A 16,722-nucleotide genomic window follows, 5' to 3' on the forward strand; every position below is an offset into this window, starting at 1 on the left:
GCAATGAAAAGGTTTCATATATTCCAAGAAGCTGAATAATGAAATATGTAGGCTGTTCTTTTCCAATTACATAAATAGAGATTCAATTATTCAATACAACATGCCACTCTGGTTAAAATAACCCTAAATTTCAGATCAGGAAATATGGTGTCTTTTGAAAGACATTTAAAAAAAAAACAAACACAAGCATTTTGAAAGAATGCTTAAAAACAGTAAAAGAAGAAACTTACCATTTTGATGCCAGTGGAAAATGTGACTGGTTTGACAGGTTTGGGTTTTTCCAGTTGCATTTCTAGCTGAGTAGATCTGTCTTTATGCTGAGCCAAAAGCAGCGAAGCAGGAAGACTGGAGCTCTCCTGTAAGCATAAGAATAAACATCTGAACACTGAACCAGAGAAATACTAATTAATGCTGCATCCGCTTCAAAACTGCAAGCTGTATCTGAAAGGGCATCCTTAGCAGAGCAGTGTAATGCTAAATGTCCTCTATACAAAAGAAGAGTTTTCAGAAAGAAAAAGCTGCAGTAACACCATAAATCAGAGTAACCTGCAAACAATGATTTTTATAGAATCCACATTAAAGACAATGTAAGAGGCTCCTTATTCCAACCAGCCAAGGTGACCGTATTTATTAAAATTAAAAAGTAAAAATAAAAGCTTAATCAGAGAAGGAATAATACAAAGCAGTAGAACTCAGATCAGATGTTTATCTAAGACACATTCTTTCTACCAATGAACTCAGACCAGTTTGAAATTGTTTCCCATTAGATTTCACCTGAGGCCGTTTGGAAATGATCCTTGCTCTGCTTTGCACAATGGCACTATTGTAAGTGCAACCAACAGCATATTTATTTTCTCCTTCACCAACTTATTTTTAGGGAAGCCAGCCAATTTTTTTTTAAATATATAAAAGTAATAAAACGAATAGTTAAGCAAATTAGCTACTAAAGCTCTCATGTCGGCTACAACAGGATGATTATTAACATACATCTATGTACTACATTATGGAGAGAGTCAGAAATTGTTGACCAATTTTCTAATCAACTAATGTGAGTATCCACATGCACACCGAGTCCCCCTGGGCTCCCAAGCTAGAACAGAAGTGAAGCTGAAAGCAGCGAAGAAGTTCAGAATAGATTATTCCCAGAGTTCTGCGGGGTACCATTTTTCACACAACACTCAAACCAAGCAAACATTGAGCCGTGAACCACGCTGCAGCAGACTGGATGGTGATTTTCATTTCTGTTTTAGAACAGTTCAGAGGAAGAAGTTGGAAGCTTTTTAAAGCTGCACGATGCCTTGCTGTCCACAGTAGCCTGAAGAAATCTCTACAAGTGCTCATGAAGAAAGGTTGTGTTTTACACCTATTATTCCCCCATCACTCTCCCTCCTCTTTCTTCTCGTTTCTTACACTCACTTCATCTCATAACAAGGCAGCAACTGCTAAAAGCAGAAAAATCTCACAGGAAATCGGCTCCACAATGGCAAACGTCAGACACGGAACCTTCCTGATATTTCAGCAGTTCCCAAGGTGGAAGAGGTTTAAAAATCTAAATTGTAACGATGAGATTCTTGCACAGCTGGGAGAAAATCTGTACCACAGAAGTTTCAGCTGACAGTCCACATCTCCAAAGCATTTCACACACCCACAGCCATCCTGCAGACACCGGGAGCTGCTGGCGATCAGAGTTCAAGGATTGTCGATTCTTCTATCTCCAGATTTAACACTGCAGGGTACTCTAGCTCATCTGACCACATCGTGTTCCTTAAACATTCACTGCATTTCTGGCACAATAAGGGAAGCCAATTTTTATACCAACTTCATAACAGCTCCACATCAGCGCAATGGTTGGTAACCAGATTACACAACTGTGGGAAATCACCACAGTGCCAGCAAGCCACCACATTCGTGATTGTTTGTCCTTCCTAACGTGCACATAGTCCTCCTGTTAACTATTAACACCGAAATACAAATCAAAGATCCAATCCTGTAAGCACTTATTCACACCAGCAATTTTCTGTATGGGAAAAGAAAAAAACCAACCATGTAAGCTACTTACATGTAAAAATTTCTGAAATATGTTTAAAGAAGCCTGAGGCTCTGGCAAAAGGTGGATGCTTGACATCTTTAAGACACCTTGACCTCTGTATGATTCCAAACTACTGCATGGCCCAGGGGGAAGATTCCTGTTTGCCAAGTGCTGTAGTGCCATTCTGCTCCTACCTGTGGAGTGCAGGCTCTTGAAGAGCTAAGTGTAAGTCCCACATCACAGAAGACATCTAAGGGCTGTTCTGTAAACCTCTGTATACAGATGAGTTTATACAGTAAATAAAGGAAGTGCTTTAATATTTTATTAAACCCTGATTGCCCAAGTTTAGAGGCTTTAAAAGAGGGGAGAAAAAAAACTTAACCACACATCTCTTCTAATAAAAATGTAAAATACATTTGAGACTACAGGCCTAAATTACAATGAGGTGCCGTGCTTTTCAAGTGAGAGGTTTTATGGCAAAAGAGGTCACTTGTAATGAAGGTTATATACAATCTGCTTCACTGAGTAGTGGGAGGCAAAATGGGCAACAGGTAACAGTGCAGGATTGGGAGCTGAAGCACACGACTGTTCTTCCAGCAGCGTGCAGAGCATGAGCCACACAAAACCTGATCCTCCTTGCACCAAACCATGCCAGCCTTCCTCCCTCTGCTCCCAGCAGAGACCAAGCTCTTGAAGGCTCAGCCTCAAGGCCAGACCTTTCTGCAAGCCCTGAGCAGCCCAGAACCCAGAGCCTGCTGCTCAACATTTTAAATACCAAGCATTTCTGTGCCTATCTAAATTATAAGCTCTTTGAAAACAGGACAGTATACTTGCATGCAAAATTCTCCTGCTGAAAGTGCATGGGGCACGCTCACTTCAGGTGCTTTTCTCTTATAAACCCAAAACCTCTCCGTCACTCAAAACAGAGGGAAGAGAGCACCTGCTGCACAAGAAATATGCCTTAAGTGTTCTCTGAACATCCAGTATGGCAGGGAAAAAACTGGGAAGAAAAAAAAAAAAAAAAAAAATCACCAAGAGCCAGGTCACATGGCTGCAGGTCCCAAACACCAGGTGATCCGTTCAGAATAGAGCATCTGAAATCATAGGGTGAACGTTGGCATTCCCACCTCCCTCCATTCGCAGCCCTGCCAAGCCAGCATTTCTGCCGTTGATATCATGGTATCACTGCAGACAGACCTTAACCCTAGTGGTTTTGGTACAGTACCATCCAACACCACAGATCTTTTCTTTTAATTCCTTACATTGTTCCTGCTTTTGCCACATTTCTCAGCACAGCACGCATTTCAATTTTAAGCATGATCAGATTCATTTTCAGATACGCAGCACAGCATTAGATGGATTTAAGAGACCATAGGAAATGTTTATTTGTTTAACAACTGCTGGTTTTCCAGAGACTTTATAAGTCATTGTACAAACACCTTAATGCTGGTTTTATAAACCTTTAGTATTACAAAATAAGTTTTGATCCAAATTTGAGTTGACAGTGCCCCCTTCACAAACAGAGACAGAACCTAACTTTAAACAACTTAAAGTTGCCCAGTTTCCCTCGTCAGCCTTTAAAATCACCTTTCTGTTATTTTTAGAATATTAAGATGTATTTTAATAGCAGTACATATGCAATCACAGTTAAAACTACCTATTTGGGTCATGTTTTAAGGATTATTTATAACCATTCTTACCTCAAGCCATCTGGTGAAGTACGTTTCCAGTAAAACCAACTGCAGTGTAAAAGAACAACACTAGTCTCTAGTAAATTAAGACTTCATTTTAGAGCAGGATTGAACTAAGTCAGAAACCAGTTCAAAATCCCTTTTCTGAGACAATAAATTTGAGTTTGCAGTGCAGCTTTTATGAATTGATCCATTGCTCAAACTGTTCCCAATCATGGGGATTGTAAGCACTTATGCCTTCAAAATGAAAAGAACCTACTGGATGCAATGTTACAGGCTTGAAAGATTCTCAGGAACCTTTCTGCTCATCTCTGCTCCATACTATAAACAATGAAATAACAGCTCCTTTAAACAAACCAGGGAAAGGTTTCCACAGCCCCTGGCTTTGAAAACAATAGCTCTTCAGGAGAGCTCCCACAACCCCTGAATTGCACACTGACGCTCTCTCTTCGTGCCCTGGCTCAAAGAAGAATTCTCTTTTTCCTGGAAAATCAGGGAAGTGTTTCCCTCTTAAATAAAAATCAAGAGTACAAAGCAGGAATTAATGTTATAAGATACTGAAATGAGACAAATTCTGAATGAAAATCTGCCAAGAAGCTTTAAACCACACATGGACATAACTGCATACTTTGTAAGTACATGCATACATACTTCTTTTGTAGTGTTATACACAGACTGTTTTCAGGAGTGATAGAAGGTGTGAATGTTTGTGCAGGGGTGTCAACACACATATAGGAAAAAAAACTGAGAAGTGAATCTTGATTAAAGAGCAGGTATTTTTCTGAGCTTCTCTATGGCCAAATTTCAAATACAGAAAGATAGCAAAGTTAGCCAAAAACAAGATTAAGACCATTTCTAGGAGTTAAGTTTCTCTTCAGAAGCCTATGCACCCCTCAAATGAATCCAATGTTTGTTCACACCAGAAGCATCTCATGCACAGAATGCCCACCATAAGAGAACATGACAAGTTCAGAGCAAGAAAACTTCTTCTTCTAATAGCTGTTCAGGAAGGCGCTAAGCCTCAAGTCTTCTTTCCAAGCTTCCTTGTGAGAAACTCTCTCCTTGAAACCTGGGAAAGCATTCCAGGACTAGCCCTGCCTTTATGCCCTTCACTAGGCACTCACTCAGTCCACTGCTGAGCAGAAGACAGTGTATGAAAAAGTCTTTATGCTGATCCAACACAGAGATTCTTGTGTGATCCATACCCAGCCTATTACTTAGTTGCTCTGACTCAAAATGGGTTGACCAATGCTCAATTAAGTCACAAAAATAGTTACCTGTTCTTCATTTTTCTACTGCAGAAGTACCTGAGCTCATAAAGTCGCTCCTGATTACTGCTTTGCTTCAGCATACCAGACTGTCAGCCACAGATATTCACAACTGCTTAACAAACAGTGACAAGATTTCATATTATGATTGAACCAACTTATGTAGCTCCTCTCTACCTCTTTGCAAATTGCCTGCTCAGACATACACCACAGCAGAAGCAATTATCATCAGCTGAAGGAAACAGAAGTAGGCAATTGCACAGGCTACACCATAGCAAAACTCATTCATCGTACATCAGCTTTGACATGGAGTAGTGACTGCATCAGCTATCTAAGTGAAAACCTGCATCTTGTGGCTTTCACATTGTCAAGCTGAATGGAAGTCCACACTTTTATGCTCTCTTTTCTTCACATATACAGTGCAGTATCAACTGTTAAGGAAACTGATACAGTGGCTACATTCACTAAGGACATTTCTGAAATAAAAACCTTCTAAATTTGGAGGAGGCTTATTTGGATCTTACCAAGAATCAATTTGGCACTGAAATATCCAAGAATGCTCGCCCTGTAATTCCTGAGCAGCATTGGAAATTCTGGACAAATGTGTCCATTCAGTCTATGAGCTAGTTGTGATATCTCAGAAGCATCCTCCCACTAGCCCTTGGCTTACCAAAACTGTTCAGAGTTCTTTCTAGCATTGCAGTAAGTGGAAGGAGACAGAAGAGTAGTATAAATCATGCAAGACAGGAAAACAGAAAGGGGCAGCTCGGTTAATTCCACAGTGAATTGAAAGATATGTATATAAACCCATCTGGTATTTGCTCTGGTACAGAGCATTCAAAGCCTCCAGCTTCATTACTCACCAGTTCATCCAAGAGTGCTTGTTTATTCTTCCTTTTCATCATCTGTTGTAGCTGTTCCTCTTTCTGCTCAAGCAGTCGCCTTTGTTCATTCTCCTGTCGTTCCACCTCTAAAGCTTCCTCCAACTCTTCCTGCTCCCGGGTCTGAAATGGAAACATGAGAAATTGACTCTCAGCAATCTTCATCCTTGCATGGACTGAGATCTCTTACAACTTTTCTGCCTATCAGAGGACATAGGGCAGACCAATCAATGGAAAAGCAGCCAAATTTTACCTTTTAATGCTCATTATGGATGATGATTCCTACCCTTCTCCTGCTGCCTGATGACAGATTTTCACCTTGCTGCTGTAGAAAAAGTACCCATCCAGATTTTGGCTCTAAATGACGGAGAATGACAATGGCTTTTCCTTTTATCTTAGCAGTAAAATGAAGGCATCCCTCTTTGCTCCCCCACACTCTACTTCTCAGGAGATGTAAGAAAGTGACAGAAAATATAATTTCACAAAACTTTTCCTCATCACCCTTTTCTAGATCAGCTGCACCTTGTGTGCAAAATTCTGTTTATCAGTGGCATAGAAGAAGTGTATGAACTAGAACACATTTATGAATGAACATCTTACAGGTGTAGAGATAAGTGAGGTATATTTCCTATGACTTGAATAATACTTGCGTGTATTATTCATGTATTATTAGGTGTAGAACAGAAACAGCTCACTAGGACAAAGATGACCGCGTTTTTGTTTCAGGATTAACTCCTAAAGATAAAAAAGGCTTTTTAAAACTGCTGAGTTAACTGTATTTAAAACTCACAGTGGAACTAAAAAGAAGAGGGCTGAAAAAGTGACAACCACTGAAAGGGAAAAAAAAGATTCAAAGTGAACAATGCTATACAGAAGAGAGAATCAAAAGAATGCCGATCGGAGGAAAGATGGTATAGAGCAATTACATACAGAAAGCATCTTCCCAAATCTTCCTTCCACAAAATAATGAACCAAAGGAAGATCCAAAATAAATGCAGAGAGTACTAAAATCATATAAAGTTTAAATTCTCAGTTAATCCACTGAAAGGGCTTAAGCAGAACATTACTGCAGCTAAGAGCTTAGAAAAATCTGTTCCTGTAACACAACCCGAAGTCGCATCACAAAGCACAGTGGTGTGACATAGGCCAGAAAATGCTCACAAACATCCTGTTAGCAGGAAGATCAGGCTGCTGGGTCCCCGATGGGCCCAGTTACTCCCTGTTGCAAGAGCTGACAAGATCTCAGTGCTTGCACTGAGTCAATGAATGACGCCTTCATTCTACAAGTAGCAGCGACATTGGTGAACAGAAGGTCAACAAGATGCCTTCTCTTCACGTTCAATGAAAGGAAATAAACAATAAATAATAAAAAATCCTCCCATTGCTAACTGAGCCTCCCATTGCTTATTTCAAAGAAGTAATACGTCTAGTTAGTTCAGTCAACAGAACTAAGAGCTCAGGGTCTATAAACACTCCAAGCTTCTTCTATGATTATGCATAAAAACTGCCTGGACTTTGTAATGAAACAAAAGCAAAATTGTAAGAAAGTGCTGACAGATCTGAAAAACCAGCCGAGAATAATCAGAGCCAGGAATAAGTAAACTAATATACAAACCTAAACTGGATCGGGCTACAGCAATAACAGAAGAACAAGTCAGATAAAATTCTTTCTGAAAGGAAGACCAAACAAAACAATAATAACAAGAGAGCTCGACAGGCAGCAAGGGTTGTGTCAAGCTTAAAGTTAGTCCGGACACAGTTCCATGATCTGAAGAAATAAAGATGATCATAGTGAAGGCCTGGGGCAAAGTCAAAACAAAAGAAGAGAAAATATGATGTGCTACTTGATCACTACTGATTTTGAGTTTCTTGTATGTTTTTCTCCTCTCTACTGAAAATATGTTGACATGAGTGATCCTAAGGTTGTTTTTCTCTTGTATGACAGTGCTACAAGAGAAAAACAACTTTTGGATCACTCATGTCAACATATTTTCAGTAGAGAGGAGAAAAACTGCTGAGGTCTCGGGTCCAATATGGCTTTCAACTTTGGTCCTTTCTGCCTGCCAAACAAAAATTCAAACTGGAACAGGATAAGGGTTAAAATAAATAAGTAAATAAAATAACATGTATCAAGTGTGATGGAAAATATCAACGTTTCCTCAGAAGCAAAACAGGACAGTGGACACTTATTTGTCAGTCCAGCAACTAAGGGACAAAAACTGACCATAAGAAGTTCAGGCTTGAAGTTACAACATCTTTTCCCATTCAAGGAGAAAAGGCATTCTAAATTCTGATATGAAGAGCTAGAGGAGAAAAAAAAAAAAAGTATCATTTCAGCTTTCAGGAGAGGGGTAAATTAATGGGCAAGATTGTGCATTTTTGTAATAGCAACTGTCTATTATTTAGTTTCAATTGTTCAAAAATAAAAGAATCCAGACTTACAGGAGACCTACAGACATGCAGACTTGCCCCACTTCCACAAAACAGCCTCTAGCACAGCAAGTCCACTCGTTAGAGGATACAGAAGACCCAGAGGGTTTAGGTGTGTACAGAGTATTACTGTGCTGCTTGATGTGATCACACTGCTAGCACACAGGCTGTCTGCAAGTCAAGTACACGAACGGGAAATGGGCAGCAGGTAAAGCACACTATTCTTATGGCAACGCTAGAGGTTGTGCCTGCATTGTAAAATAAGAGCCAAATATTTGCAAGGTCTCTTGCAGCTCTGAAGCAGAGGGTATCGCAGTGTCACACGCAGGATAACAGATCAGAGAGATGGTCCCCTAGGGAAATTTCCTTGCCTTTAGGAGGAAGAGGTTCAAACAAACATTTTTCAGATTCCAGTCTCCTCCTGTGAAATCCTAGTGCTAAAGAAATCACTGGGAGTTTTGCCACAGACTTCAGGGGAGTGAGGATTTCACCCCTACTGATCTGAAAGCCAGTCCTTAGTGCGACTGGAATACAAACACAAGACCTTGTTAAGTCACACTCTGGGCAGACATTTTCCTTCAAGAACCAATAAAAATGTGTATTTTTATACTGAACAAGTACTTAACAGATTGAACTTTTCTGACAGAAGGAAATGTTTGAAAGTTTATTTTTAAAGAACAAAATGATATCTGAGCCACATTTTAGCAAATGCATCTTCAAAGAACTGTGTGTTCTGCATATAGATCATATATACAGTGCTCCCGATGTTACTGTTATCAGCTCTCAAACAAAAGTTTAAATGTTTGTTTCAACATCTTTCATTTTAAATTTTGCATAAGCCAGACCTGTGCTTTCCTTCAGTTTAGCAGATCTCTCTTGGGAGCTTCATAATGTCTGCATCTGGATTCCTTTTAGCATTCAGATGAGAAAGGAGCGATTGTCCTAGCTTAGGAATGAAGTTGGTCTCTCCTGGATATTGTCCAATGAGACTGCCAGCACAATGTAGTGGTGATGTATTAAAGGCAGACTTCACTGCCTGTCCTTCTTTTTAAATGCCTTCCAAAATGAAAGATAATTGCATTTCAACTATCAATTTCATCTCTTCAAGCAGCACTAAGTATCATTATCACAGAATATTAGCATATTGCAGTTTTTGAATACAAAGTGAAGTATGCATAGTGCCTTCAGTTTTGGCTTGCTTTTAAGATATTTTAGAAAGTATGTCACTTTGAAAATCCTTTAATTCTTCTGCTAATGAATAAGAATTGTAAGGGAGAAGAGAAGTTAAACTAACCAGTTTTATCTTGTTTTTCTGAATGACTTCTTTGTTATCCTTCTGGTACAGCTCCATTTTCCTTTTAGTGTTCTCCAAATCCACATTGTTAGTCAAGTTAAACACTGCATAAATATTGGAAAGACATAAAGTAAAAGTATTAGGTCAGCAAGCATTTCTATCACAAGGAAATACTATTCTTATTCACTCCATCACTTTCAGCAACAAACACAAACATCACAATAATAGAATTTAGAAATGCCTTGTAGAGCAAGATGCAGCTTGCTAAATCCCTGCAAACTTCAACAGAAGCCAATAGAGTTTCAGGTTTATACATCTGTACTAGAGACAGGTCTGAGTCTTGCACCCTACTTTATGAAACTGATAATGATGCACGTGAATTATCATGATGCTGTCAGTAATAGACTGAGCTTCTTAAGTAGCAGTTGCAGCTATGTTCCAGTTAAATGACATTAGCTAGTTAACTAGCTCCAGGTAGATGAAGTTTGACTAAACATATACATATTAAAACAAGGTTAGAAATTAAGTTGTTACATTTCATAAGATAATCTCCGTAGCCTTTGTGCATTAGATAATCAGATTTTTCAGGTATGCAGATCAGTTTCACAATTCAATGAGTTAAAAGGCATCAGTGTACAATTACCTTTACTATGAAGAATCCATATGCAGATGCATCCAGATTAATTGGTTATAATGATATTCTTTCAATGCCTCTTGATAGTGACAGGCTAGATCTCACATAATTATGAGCAAACAGAGTTGGCCAGCAAGCTCCACAGTTTTGCAGAACATTCCTAACTGTCTACATACAGCATGGAATACACCTCAAGAATTGATTGGTTTCTACAATCAACAGCTTAAAAGATGGTTTGGATGACCAGTAATTCAATACAGTGCCTGAGTCTTACACCTCTAGGTCACTAGTTCAATTGTGGGCAAAGTGAATTCCAGCAGAAAGCCATTATCACTGGGAAGTCGCCCAGCATTCGATATCAAGAGTGGATGTCAGGCTCACATCCACAGCCCTAAAGCTTGTGAAGACCATAAATGTACAGCAATCTTCCCAAAGATCTCTAAGAGCTTTGTAACACATCTACTGTAAGCTTACAAGAGCAGCAGAGAAATTCACACAGCCAGTGACGAATCCCTTCCAAGAGAATAGCAGCACAGCAATTGCACAACCAGCAAGGGAAGGAGTTGCAGTGAAAACGCCAGCAACAGGAACTGGAAGATTTTTATTTGGTTCTCTGTTCCTAGTCTTCTTAAGTGACTAGAGCTAACTGAACCCTGTGCATGGGTACCACTGCAAAATCATTTGTGTAAACAAGACTGAGAGAAATAGAAGGCGAAAGAACGATATCTGTGTTGCTCCCCATCAGAACAGCACACATCTCAGTTTGGTAAAGATTAACATCCCTTATTCTTTTCTTCTCTTCACAGGTAATGTGGCAGAATTTAACTTTCAGGAGGGCTCTAGATAAGGCAAACTACCCATAACCTAGATTGGCAAGACCGTTGAGAGCAATCAGAGAAACAGAAAAATGAGATTTTGGTTAGATTTTATGAGGAAATTCTTTACTCAGAGGGCAGTAAGGCATTGCTGCCCAGAGAAGCAGTCGGTGCCCCATCCCTGGAGGTGCCCAAGGCCAGGCTGGATGGGGCCCTGGGCAGCCTGAGCTGATGGGTGGCAACTAGCCCACAGCGTGGAGTTGGAACCTCCTGGACTTTAAGTTCCCTTCCAACCTAATCAGTCTGTGATTCTATAAAACCAAAGCAAGAGATCAATTAATGGGGATAGACAGGGGAGATCTGCAGTGTAAGAGTCACTGGCTACTGTTGGACTTACCCAGCAGTACAGACTACACTTCTCCCAGGCACAGGAGTTACCTCTCCCCCTGTTCTGACTGCAGGATTCTGGGTGCTCCATGGTGTCTGCAAAACCTTCCAGTAACCTGAACTGTGTCAGTACAGGCAATGGACAAGTGCCAGAGATGGTGTAAGGGAAGTAATAGAAATGTAAGAACACTCTCTTTCCAGGAGTACAGAACTAACACTTTACTTCTATCAGAAGCATTTCAGTCTTTCCTTGAACCACAGCAAAAAGGGCTAGGCAGGATATAGCTGAAGAAATTCACAGCCTTAAACAAACAAACAAAATGCTGCATTTATTATTTTTCCCCCTTCTCTAAATAATAAGCACTATCAGGAGGACCGACATTTTAATTCAGTCTGGCTCCCGATAAGCAGCAGAATTCTTGCAGCCCTGCCCCAGCCTCCTCACTTCAGGAGGGATCTGAGAAGCAGCCTGGTTTTGTGGGCTGAGCATCTGATTGGGAATCAAAACCTGGGTTCAATTTCCAGCTTTGCTGCTGTTCCAGGGCAGATCACTTGACCTCTACACTGGAGGTCTCCCATATATGAGAACCATTAGCAGGAGGATAAAGCTTCCTTTCTCTTGGATACATTCTGCTGTTTCTCCTTACTCCAGCTCCATGTAGCACCTATCTCAGGGTCTTCATCTCACCTCAGGTGGAGCCCTGGACATTACCACAAACCAACACATCGCTCTGAGAGCTCTTTGACTTTCTAAGTTCAGCTCCTTGGGTTTTGGAAGCAAATTACTAATTTCAGTGTATTTTTCCCCACTCCAAAAGGGTTATAAGAACATTTCCAGTTTCTTATTGCAATTACATACTGCTTTCCAGACCTGGCAGCATTTCCTTAATAAAACACAGTATTTCAGTTTAAGCTTTTATTATCTGAGGGAAGATTTGACCTCCGGTTTCTAGTCTGCAGTCCCCAGCTGACAAGCAGCTTCACATTTGAGTATTACAGCACAGAAGAACGGTCATGTGAAAATGCTGGCATTCTATCAGATCAAGGCTCTGCAATGACAGCAGCTGCATGGGAATGTCAGCACTTCCTACAACTTAAATCCACACACCAGCTCTGTAAACTTTTCAATGACGACACAAGAAAGAAATAGCACATGAGCCATGCTGTGCTAGCAGGATGCCCAGATGCCACCTTCAGGTGCAAGAGGAACAAGATGAGATGCCAAAATGCCTCAGGCTCCTGAACATCTTGGTTGTTCCTCTAAAAATAATCCAGCAATAAGCAGATGACCTAGCTTTTGCAAGTACTGCTGCTTGAAACATTCAAGCGGGCTTTTTTTCCCTCAGTTATTAATGGATTCAACAATACACAATCTCAGTTTGTGAAACACCAAACATAAGATTTAAAACCCACATCAGGTAAGAAAGCAAATGTTAGACATATGCAGATTGCTGCCTTTATTTATAACGACTTACAAAAGTGAGTAATCTTTATCCTTTCTATCACCTCATATCACCTTGCAGCGAAGTGCTGTGTTTATTTCTCCATCTGCCTCCCTGTGGTGGCTGGAAACCATGGGAAGAATTCTGTCTGCAACCAAATGTCCTCGCACTGATTCTTCTCTGCCTGTCTTCCTCTACTTTGTCACCTCAGGACATGGTAGGGCAGCAATCAGAAAGATTTGTACCTCCTATACCCTCAAAGACCAGAGCAGATCTCTCCTACTAAACAGTGCCTTGCTGTCACTGAGGAAAAAAACATCATCCTGGTCCCAGTCACCCTTAGCTATTGCTCCTCAATACCAAGGGGCCCTCATTTCAACACTTAACATACTGCAGATTTACGTTTTATTGCAGCATTGTGAAGACCTGATTGTGCCTAAACTGAGATCAGCATCAGCAGCTGCCCTTGAATTAATGAAAAGAATATCCTCCCTCCTACATAAACATCCTAGCAGCAAAACAAACTGAGCTCTCTGACACCACTCAGTTATCAGTGACCAACCTGTCAGCCTGAATACTTTCCAACATATTTTCTGGTTTATTTTTCATGGGTTTCAAACATCTCTTCATCAATAACTACAGAATGTAGACCTGCCATTTTATCCCCATAATCACAATAGTCAGGTTCATTTTGTAAGGGGGACTGGGTCACGATTACTTCCTTCTCTTCTCCATGCCCCCACCACTATTTATCTGGCATTTAAAAACCAGCAAATATCAAATCAAAGAACACAGTAACTAATGCTCAGCATCTTACCTTCTACACATGTAGGACTACACTGCATTGTTTGATTTGGTTTTATTTGCATTTTGTCAGAAATTTATTTTTAAATTTAATTCTTCCAAATGCTCCTTTAAAAAAAAAAAAAAAGACAACAAAAATTATAGAACTAGAACAGAAAGAGCTAAAAAAAAAAAAAAAAAAAACAAAGCCCTGACTCACATGCTGTATCTCCCCTGAAAAAATATTGGTGCAGGTCTGAATATGACTGGCAAAGCAGATGGCTAGTTTGAAAAGGTTTCAAAGAGAAGACAGGCTGATTTTTGTCTGTGTTAAAATATAGCATAAGCTGATATAAGAGGTCTGAAACCCTTCAGGGAAAAGAAACAGAAGCTGTTTTGTATGCAACAATTATTTATCTGCTTATCCATCTCACACTGGTTCGTTTATAAATTGACTTGCCTTGAGACATCTGTTGGAGTACAACAGGAAGACTATTGTGTTTTCCTGAAACTTTTCATTCTACTTAGGTAAAATTCCTTCCTTTGGAAATTCAGCCTCTGCAGGAAGACTTTCACTGCTTTTTAAAAAGCAACATTTATTCCGCAGTTCTATAACAAATGGGAAAGTATTTTCTTGTTATAAAAGGAACTCAAGATTTGAGCCAAAACTCTGGATTACATGGAACAGTAAGTTGTCCAGAGATGCAGCACTGTGTGTATGTCACTCCACTGCAGAACTTCAAATTCGATCCATCAAAATATCCTTGTTTTAAGTCTGAGATACTGAAAACTATCTGAGATTTCTCCTCCTAGAAGAGACACCAATATTACCATGTTAAAATATTTGTTATTCAAATTTTAGGCTCACTACCTCTCTGGTGAGACAGCAGGTGATTAGTTTAATGACCTACAAAGTCAGTTCCTGTACTGATCCTTTTTTCCACATCCACAATCCTCTTAAAACCTTCACCTTCCATTCTCTGTACTTCTAGCTGAACCAGCTCGTGGGAAAATGGTCACACATCCAACTCCTTCCTGAAGGAGGTATTTGTGGATTAAGGAAAATGTTAAGGTTTGCTGTAAAGAACATTCCTCCTACCCTACTACCAAGAACTCCTCCATTACCATCTTTGTAAATGGCCAGCTAGAGACTGAGAATGGCAGAAGTGCTTTGGGCAGACCACTCTAAGTAGAGTCATGACCACATCCTCAGTCTGCACAGGGAGACCAGAGCTGCTTTGGCACCTTTGCTTGGTGCTCTCCATCTCTGGGCAAACCTGTGGGGCCTCACCCTTTCACAAGGATGGGAGCAGTTTGGTGGTAGAAGAGACAGGCAAGATCTTAAGAGGTCTCTTTCCACCAACATTACTACAAAAAAAAAAAAAAAAAAAAAAAAAAGTCAGGAAAACCAAAATGCAAAATTAAGCCAGGAAAAAAATCTAGTTAGGCATTACTAAACATTTCTGTTTATTTTCAGGTGTCTTTTCTTGTGACAATTTTCCAGAGAAACACTTTGTTATGGAATTGAATTACTTGAATCACTAATCCCCATCAGATAAGAAGGATCACTGTGGCTGGAACAGCATGATACCGAAATCTCAGTTCAGATGAGATGACTGAAACTGATCTTTGATAAGGCCACCCTATTTTACATTAGGTTCCTCCCATTCTTAGCAAAGCAGCACCATCTTTTTACATACAGAAGAAAACCCTCAAACAATAAACAACATAACCTACAAGCGATCACAGATAATAAAATCCTGTCTACCCAAGGATCACTTGTTAGATAAACGTTGGGAGCAAACAAATCACCAGGCAGCTGCTATTGCACAAAGTCTCAGAGAAGTAACGAGATCCTGGAATCCAAGGGGCACAAACACAGAAGCCTCCTTCTAACACGAATGTACTGAATGTTAAAAGAAATAATAGCTATTAGCAATTGTGTTGTGGTAATGCCTACAGGCCTCGTTCAGGTATCAGGAGAGCGGTGCCAAGCCGTGTGTACACACAGGATAGGAGGAGGGCCCTGCTTTGGAAAGCTGGCACACCTGGCTTTCAAGAACTGGCTGTGAAGACCCTGGGGAAGAAGAAAATCCTGTAGAAAGCACAAGGAAAGTTTGCATGATGTCCAGAGAGTGCAGCCCTGGTGGCAAACTCCAAGGTTTAACCTCCCAGCAGGACACAGACCTGACTTATTTCAATAGATGTTGCATGCACTGCTCCAAATGATATCTTTTAACCTTTTCATTTCATTATTACTCCGGGTTCTAATGACAACTAACTGTTAACAATGTTACCAAATCGTGCAACTGATTTTTCTTCTGGAGAAAGCCTGCATTACAATGTGGTTTCTATTTTAAAGCCTTGTATAACACATTTTAGCCCAAAGCATTATTTAGTGGCTACATTCTAAACCACTAAAAATTTGCTTTTTATAACACCAATCTGAAGATATGACTACCCTCGTGTTTGACCTTTTCCCCCCACCTCTGTTGCTGTACCACCCAACGCTTTTCTTTAAATAGCAAAGTTTGTAGTTACAATACTCCTGCTACAAAGGGGGAGATGTGCTTCAAGTGAGGCCATACATCACCTCAATGGAATAAACCACTGCAGTCACTACAAATGCTGGAGAGGATCTACCTGAAACATTTGGAAAAGCTATCAGAATCCTGCCAGGGTCACACAAGCATACTTACACAGGATGTTTACATATTTTCTCTGCCAAGCAACTACTTTATCTGAAACCCCTTCACAACTTAAGAATCAAAACTTACCAGCAAAGAGCAAACAGGGTAAAGCTGTGCTTTTTAAACATGTTGACCTTCTCACAGAAGAACTGGGAATTTGGGGCAGGAGAAAGAAAGGGGAAGATCTGGTTCTCTGCACCCTAGGCTTCCCAACCTGGCAGCTCTAACAATCACCAGCAGCCCCTGCCAACCTGCCATCCATTGGCCCCATGAGGCAGAGCTTTGCTCCGCATGACTACACTCTTTCTTTCCCTTCCCACAACCCAGTTTCCCACGTGCACAAACGAGCAGGGAATTCACATATACAAAGAAAAAGGA

The 16,722-nt window shown here is 40.3% G+C and overlaps 1 protein-coding gene across 3 annotated transcripts in view; it reads right to left on the reverse strand.

Annotated features, from left to right (window-relative positions):
- The window catches only part of MNAT1 (MNAT1 component of CDK activating kinase), a 115,223-nt gene that overhangs the window by 64,540 nt on the left and 33,961 nt on the right, over positions 1 to 16,722 (reverse strand). For all 3 annotated transcript variants that reach the window (XM_042813730.1, XM_042813732.1, XM_042813733.1), the window contains exons 4-6: positions 9,594 to 9,697; positions 5,852 to 5,992; positions 231 to 356 (exon numbers count right to left, since the gene is read on the reverse strand). In XM_042813730.1, the coding sequence (XP_042669664.1) occupies positions 231 to 356; positions 5,852 to 5,992; positions 9,594 to 9,697 (371 nt within the window). The remainder of the gene's footprint in view (positions 1 to 230; positions 357 to 5,851; positions 5,993 to 9,593; positions 9,698 to 16,722) is intronic.

Source organism: Centrocercus urophasianus, unplaced genomic scaffold (genome assembly GCF_019232065.1).
Source record: "Centrocercus urophasianus isolate 14NV4802_14NV808 unplaced genomic scaffold, USGS_Curo_1.0 seq_14, whole genome shotgun sequence".
In the NCBI taxonomy this organism is placed as follows: domain Eukaryota; kingdom Metazoa; phylum Chordata; class Aves; order Galliformes; family Phasianidae; genus Centrocercus; species Centrocercus urophasianus.